The sequence below is a fragment of the Nicotiana tabacum genome, chromosome 16 (genome assembly GCF_000715075.1).
Source record: "Nicotiana tabacum cultivar K326 chromosome 16, ASM71507v2, whole genome shotgun sequence".
NCBI classification, from domain to species: Eukaryota; Viridiplantae; Streptophyta; class Magnoliopsida; order Solanales; family Solanaceae; genus Nicotiana; species Nicotiana tabacum.
In genome coordinates this window covers 83,400,567-83,408,857 of record NC_134095.1, presented here as the reverse complement: position 1 = coordinate 83,408,857, position 8,291 = coordinate 83,400,567, and the positions used below count along the sequence as shown (strand labels likewise).

At 32.2% G+C, this 8,291-nt stretch overlaps 1 protein-coding gene across 1 annotated transcript; it reads left to right on the top strand.

The window, feature by feature from the left end:
• The first annotated feature begins 389 nt into the window (after nucleotides 1-389).
• On the top strand, nucleotides 390-1,744 carry LOC107806067 (actin-104-like). The gene is given in 4 exon segments (XM_075232182.1): nucleotides 390-447; nucleotides 505-897; nucleotides 981-1,022; nucleotides 1,025-1,744. Coding segments are annotated over 4 exon segments (1,098 nt in total). The 3' UTR covers nucleotides 1,630-1,744.
• Nucleotides 1,745-8,291: the final 6,547 nt, after the last annotated feature.

Below are 8,291 nucleotides of genomic sequence, written 5' to 3'. Positions count from 1 at the left end.
CTTTGTAGGTCGGAGGTAAATACTCCAAAGACCACTACAACACTCAAAAGAAATAACCCTCTTTTGATATTCCCACCTCACTACAATATCGCTCACTCTCTATTTTCCTCACAGACTATTTTCTTATACCTTGTCTGTGAAACCTCACTCTTTCTTTCTCTCTTTGTTGGTGTGAAGAAATGAGAGTTGAAGCTCTCCTTTTATAGCCAAAGCTTCACCCTCTAAAGCCTACAATATTTGACAATTTACACACATTTTTCACAATTCAACAAAGTTGGCTACCAAACCAAAGAAATTCAACAAGGTTGGCTACCAACCAAACCAAGTCAACAAGGTTGGCTACCAAACCAAAGAAAACTCTTATTAGGCACATGCCTAATACTTCTTCAATGAGATGGACATCATCACAAACCGCTTGCAGTTTCAGCTCCATGCATGGTGTTTACTGTACTGCCCCCTATGTGACCTACTAATGAATCATAAGTGTGTTGTTTGTTTCTTTAGGCGGCTTTGGTGGGGATGATTGTCCAAGGGCTATTTTCGAAACTATAGTTGGTCGTCCTCGTCACACTGGCGTCATGGTTGGAATGGGACAAAAATATGCCTATGTTGGTGATGAAGCTCGGTCTAAAAGAGGTATTCTGACTCTAAAATATCCGATTGAATCTGGTATAGTAAACAACTGGGATGATATGGAACAAATCTGGCACCATACATTTTACAATGAGCTCTGTGTTGCTCCTGAGGAGCATCCCGTTCTTCTGACTGAGACACCACGTAACCCCAAGGTTAACCGAGAGAAAATGACTCAAATCATGTTTGAGACATTCAATGTGCCAGCCATGTATGTCGCAATCCAGGCTCTTCTTTCTCTATATGGTAATGGTCGTGTTACTGGTAAGCAGCAGATGTAATACCAGCATATGCTGGTTCACTACTGTCTTAGTCAGTCACTAATTTATTTGTTGTTCTTTGACAAGGTATTGTGCTTAACTCTGGAACTAGTATTAGACAAGCTGTTCCAACCTTGAGGGACATGCACTTCCGCATGCTATCTCGCGGTTAAATCTTGGTGGCCGTCATCTTACAGATTATCTCAGGAAGATTCTCTCGGAGAGTGGTTTCACTGATATTTCTCATATGAAGAAGACGATTGCTTATGTTGCACTGGATTTTGAACAGGTGATTGAAAAGGCAAAAAATTGCTCAAAATCAGTTGAGAAGGGCTACGAGCTTCCTGATAGACAAGTCATTAATATTGGTGCAGCGAGATTCCGTTGCCCTGAAGTCCTCTTCCAACCATCATTCGTTGGAATGGAAGCGACAGGCATTCATGAAAAAATCTACAATTCAATCATGAGATGCGATATTGATATTAGGAAAGATTTATTTTCAAACATTGTGCTTAGTGGTGGTTCAACTATGTTTCCTGGTATAGCAGAACGTATGAGCAAGGAAATAACTGCTCCTGCTCCAAGCAGCATGAAGACAAATGTGATTGCACCACCTGAGAGGATATACAGCGCTTGGATAGTTGGATCAGTTCTAGCTTCTATCAGTTCTTTCAAAAATGTTAGTTTCTCTTTGCTTTATTTTACTGATCAACAACTACATTGCAGTCCCAAATAATTGGTTCTAACAGTCAAAGTCTTCTGGTTATCTCTTTTAAGCTCAAGGGATTTAGCAGCTAACATCTACGTCCCATGCAGTCGTTGATAACGAAGGGCGAGTATGATGAATTTGGTCCGTCAATTGTCCACAAGAAGTGTTTCTAAGCTTGGTGAGAACTTAAAATCCTCTATAGTTAAAATTTCTTCAAATGAATGCTTTATTTTTAGTCACAGTTACCTGTGAGCTGTCTGTTTGGATTTATTCTTTTCTTTGTGATTTAGCTAGTACGCAGGAAACTCGTGTACGTGACTAATGCTTATACTCTGTTGCTTTTCGGGTTAAAAGCATGTGGTTATATTTTCTTTTTCATATAATATTTCTTAATTGAACAATATCTACAAGAAAATACATTGACAAGTGGTTGTGAAATTGCAGGAGGATATATAGATATATGTTTTTATGCTTTGTTTGCAAGAAAATACAATGTACTCATGTGTTTTCGGTTTGCAAGCAGATATTTTTGGTTCATACCTTTTTATTCTTATAGGTGATCTATGTGAATGAATGCCAATATAGTTTGAAAATTCAACAGGCAGAAGAAGCATTTTGGTTCTATTTTGGCAAGAAAAATGAGTTGATTGCAGACAAGCTTTGTTTCAGAGAAAGGCAACACAACACAATTAGTTATTAAATTTCACAAATGGTCATATAACTATGACACTTTTTCACTAAAGTCATATAACTTTATTTTTCTCACACAAAAGTTATAAAACTTTCACTACTTTACTCAAAAAGTCATAGTTAACCGGCAAAGACGATTCTCCAGTATTTTTTTTTTTGTATTTTACCATTTTTTAATTTTTTTAAATTCAATCTAATAAATTATGACTCAATTAAAATAGGAAATTTTACCTCCAATAGCAAAGGCATACACTTTATTCAGAGGCGGATCCGGGATTTGATTCTTATGAGTTCCTACCGTAATTTCAAATTTATATGCAATAATAACTGGGTTCACAGTTAGATATTTAATTATAAAAAGACTAGAGAGGCTGTTTTCGAAAGACCATCGGCTCAACATAATAAAAGGACAAAAGGAGAGAATATTAGTTTCGCCACAGAGTATATTAGGACTTCTAATATAATTCAAATAATTAAGGAAAAATTTAATAATCAAAATTTTAGTTGATTTTATATCCTAAATATTATAAATATAATTAAATAATAACCTTGTCTAGTATGTAATCCTTTTATAAAGGGTAAAAAAAGGTGGACGCTATTTAGCATACTTTGCGCGTGTACCTCGTCCGAATAAGTAAATTTTCTTTATAAATCTTATATTTTTTACATTAAAAATTGTATGAGACTCATAAATAGAAGTACGTAAAAGTAAAAAGTATAAATTTCTAAAATTTATCATTGTTAATTTTATTTATTTAACTCAATGAGGGAAGATGTTAAGTGACTTCAAAAGCCTAAATGTTATGAAACTGATTAAATTTATAACTTTTTCTAATATAAAATTTATATTTAAAAGATATGATAGAAAGACTTTTATTGAATCAAATTTTCTAGCTAAAAATATAAATTATCAGTGAAGTTCTTACTGAAGTATTTACGAATTAAATTTTATGAATAACAAAATATACTTCTAAACCTAGTAGTAAATATACTTCTAAATCTTATGATTTTTATTTATTAGATTGAATTTAAAATAAAAAAATGGTAAAATATGAAAAAATTATCGGAGAATTGTCTTTGCCGGTTAACTATGACTTTTTGAGTAAAGTAGTGAAAGTTTTATGACTTTTATGTGAGAAAACAAAGTTATATGACTTTAGTGAAAAAATGTCATAATTATATGACTATTTGTGAAATTTACCCTAATTAACTGCAATATTACTGTACAAAGAAAAGAGCTAACAAAAAGCAAGCTCTCTTTCCAGTTGCGTAAGGCATGGATTTTTGTTTCATTACTTTTTTCCTTTTTCTCTGTTTAAACCTAATTTAAGTTCTTGATACTTATTACTATAAGTTATTTATTTATTCGATAACTTGTCTCCTCATCCAATTAAAGGCTATTATTCCAATGGTTTGAAATTGTGCAAAATATAATGCATACTCTAATTTCCAGATATTCAGTTTTGGTACTGCAAATTAATTAATAACGCTGTTCAATCTGTTGCCCCTTACCGCTGCTCATCCATCATAGGAAACTATAATTTCATGGCAACAATAAGCAATCCCAAGAATGGATGCATTATCTCAAGATAACTTCTCCAACAACGCACTAATGTCAAAATACAAAAACGATATTATTATTTATACTAAAAGTGGAAAGACTTTGAGTCAAAAGTTAATTTACGAATTTATCCGTCAAAAACGGAGCGACAATTTTGCCCTTGAGCCAAAAAAATTAAATGAGAGAAGTCAGTTGCAATGAACCGGGTAAATAGGGAGATTGTATTATCACTTTTAGCCTACGCCAGAAACTATTTATATTTGGTAGCCGAAAAAGTATATAAAATTTAGATAATTTTTGTATAATAACATACAAAATAATATACAAATTTTATACTCCCTCCGTTTCAATTTATGTGAATCCATTTGACTGGGCACGGAGTTTAAGAAAAGAGAGAAAACTTTTGATCTTGTGGTGTAAAATGAGCCACATATATTTTGTGTGGCTATAAATCATTGTGTAAATGTAAATTGTTTCCAAATAAGGAAATGAGTCATTCTTTTTGGTACGGACTAAAAAGGAAATAGGTTCACATAAATTAAAACGGAGGGAGTATATTTTTCGGCTAATATTTTTACAACGACTATACAATGTCATTTTCTCATTGAAAACTGGTACGGAAGGGGATATTTTCAATGTTAAAATTTTAGAAGACATTATCTAAAAATGAGGAATTAAAGTGATAATTTGCATTATCCAATAAAATGAGAAGAAACGTTTTACTTCAGAGCAAAAGATTTACTTCATAAATCAGAGTTGGTTAACATCGTTAGTTTTTGAACACCTTCTGTCAGTTAGACTAAAGGTGCTCCACTTTAGCATACTTAAGGGACTAAATATGCTCAGTATTATATTTGAGGGGCTAAAATAAACCTACCCTCAATCATAAGGGACAATAACAATAATGATCAAAAACTCTTAATAACCAATAAAATTCAACTTAAGACAGTCACAAGGAAAAAAGAAAAGAAAGGAATTCTGTAAACATGCCACAGAACTAACACCATTCCAACTAAATATAAAAGTAATACTCATGCCAAGAGAGTTGTTGCACTAATTTTAGTTTTTATTTCCAAAATTACTAAACTACTGCGTAGAATGAATAGCAGTTCAAGCACCAAAGAGATTAGACAATTCATGTTATATTAAAACTCAATTCAAAATATGAGTATCTCACAGCGTTTTATTGGGATAGAAAATGAACCTACAGGCAAATAATCCAACATATTATTAGCACATAATAGTGTTTACTGTTCTTGACTATATTTTACTGTAACTTATATTTTGAATTTTATCCTATTTCCAGTATTGTAGAAGTTTGTTGTTTTAGTTCCCGATTTCTAGTTTGCTTCCACTATAGGAGGAGTACTATCTCAAAAACTCTGTTACTGGCTTTGTGTATATATTCAGTTCATTGTCATTAAACATAATCATTTTTTTACTTCATCTTGTTCTTTTATTACTCATATTTGTAGCTTGAAGATGCTGCATCATATTTAATATGTAAGAACACAAACAGAAACCACTTAACCCCTAACACCCAAATTCCAAAAATTACAGCCACACTCAGCCTCTAATTGTCATTTCTTTTTTCAATAATTCCAACTCCAAACTCATCTACCATTATCCTGGTGAAGCACAAAACTGTTAGGATCCATCGTCCGACAATTTTAAGTATTTTTAACGAATTGACCACGATAGAAAAGTGTTTATTCAGTAGTTCTGCAAAGAAAGTTTGATTCCCTGATCAAAATCTCCAACTAACAATGACAATAGACATCTAAAATCTTGACAATTTCAGCTACAAAACTTAGCTAAAATATGAACTTCACATCATTCATTTAATCCAAAAAAAAAAGACACCTCCAGAGACTAGTCCTGGCAAGAACATGAGAAGCTATAAAGAACAGTTTATGGCATTTTCCCTTCTTATCATCAGCATCCTAACTTAAGAAATTCAGTAGGCTTGACAGAACAGTTGATGGTTTTCTAAAAGCATCAACGTAGCTAATTCCCAAACTCATCCGACTTTTTGTTCCGTTATGGCCTTGTTTAGTGCTCTTTGCTACTTGCAGTAAACTTGACTTTAATTAACTACCTTTACGTTCTCTAATAATTGACAAGCAGAGCTTTATAGCCTGTTTGGCCAAGCTGCCAAGCTGGAGAAATCAACTTATTTTGAGAAGTGCTTTTGAAAAAAGTACTTTTGGAGAGAATCAATTTGAGTTTGACTAATCAGTCTGAAAAACCCATTTTGAGAAATAATTTGTGTTTGGCCAAGCTTTTTAGAAAGTGCTTTTAAGTGTCAAATTACGAATAAGGACATGAATAGATTTACTTAATAATTAATATTATAAGTAAATAAATAATATCAAAATTTTGTTATTACATGCAATAATTAAAAAAAATTCATTTTATTTAAGTAAAATATGAAAATAAAATTAAAAAGTACTTAATTCTTTTAATATAAGTTAAATATATTAAAATTCCTTCAACAAATATAAAAGCATTCACCCCTAAAGACACTATATATTAGAAAGTTTCCTAAAAATAAGAAGAAATATTTATAAATTAATATCTTAAGTATTAGGTTTAAGGGTTATTTTGGTATATACTATATTTTGTTAAGGGTATTTTAGGTAAGAAGAAAAGCCAAAATTGTTTTTGCTTTTGCTTTTGGAAAGAAGCTACTTTTTTCTACTTCTCTGAAACTACTTCTGCTTCTTCCCAAAAGCACTTTTTTTCCCAAATAAGCTTGGCCAAACACCTCAAATTAGGGGAAAAAGTGCTTTTGGAAAAAAAACACTTTTTTTTTGTCTTGAGAAGCTTGGCCAAACAGGCTATTAGTAACTTGAAAGGGTGGGCCCCTGGGTGGAAGACAGTGATAGCAGGGGCTATCTCTGCGAATCTTGTGGCCTAAGGCGAAACCATATTGAGAGACCTTTAAGTTTATTTTATAAATTTTTACACTAACAACAAAATTTGCTTTAAAAACAATAAATTAATCATTTAGACGAAAAATAGTGAATTTAAAAAAAAAAAAAAAAGGAACAAGAGCACAAAGAATAATGTGGTGGATTATCAGATGTTGAGGTCCAGAACTCAAAGTGAAAATTTTAATTTGGCTATCATCACAATCAAGAAAAAAAAATGCAATACGTAATAACTTAAATTTTGAGCATTGACGGTGTCAAAAATATTTACTCCTTTTGATCAATTTAAACGATAATTGCAGTTCATTCACACTTATTGGTAAATATCTAAAATAAATTGTAAATAACCTAATACTCCTATAATATATTGAATTACACTAAAAGAAAACTGGTGTATGAATGCTTTTGTATTCATGTAGTTTCAGAGAAGATTGTAAAAGAAATTCATTATGTTGTCAATATATATATAACTTAATTCCTATATAAAAAGATAAAATTAAAATTGAAGAGTGAAGCAAATATACTAATTAATAAGTTAGAAAATTATCATAACTTATGAACTTATTGATATAAATAACCTTAATCAAATAACAAAAAAAATAATGTAACACTTTTCTTTATAATAATTATTTATATAAATTATATAATATATAATAATAAAAGTTTAAGGTAAATTGGGGCCTTCAAATTTTGGGGGCCTAAGGCAATGGCCTAAGTGACCTAGCCTTTAGAGCCGCCCCTGGTTGTTGAATAACCTTCTAGTGCGAAATGATCATGTATACAAGGTGACTAAGAGTATATAAGTGGTTTCCCTTAGACTGATAGTGAAGATTTGTTTATGATCTTTTATAAATGAAAAACTGCAAACTTAAAATATGCTGGACGGATAATGAAGCTAATGCTCATGAACGTATGTTGAGTAAATAATGCGCTGAAAAGGATCCGTAACCACCTTTGTCTTTTTTTTTTTTTCAGGTGGTGTTATTGGTATGAAGAGTTTTCTCCTAAAGCTTTCAAAAAGGCTTCACGAGAAAAGTAAAAGCCAATACAGATATATCCTGTGCTTTTCTTAGTATCTGGCTTCTTATTATTGCGAACGTTGTGCCCCGCTCAGCCCTTCTTTCTATATATGGACTTCATATAGATTGACACGCTCTTGGGGCCGCAAGCCTTTCGTTCTTGCCGGATCAGTGCTTGTCATAGTAGGAAGCATACTGGCATGCTGGTTTCCCGATGATATACTAGAATTTATCGGCTTAGCTATTACCCGAGGCGTGGGGTTCCTGTATCAGGTATGTACTTATTTTGTCCAAATGCAAAAATGTGTTGTACTAACAAAATTTATAACGGTGCAGGTAATACCCATCATATGCCACGAAATGAATTTAAGATATACCCGAGACTTCATGTTATTTGCTTTCAATTACAGGCTTATATGTGGAAACGATGTAGCGAAAGGAGTAAACCCAGCAGCATCACGCAATTTCTTAAATGGATGGTGTTGG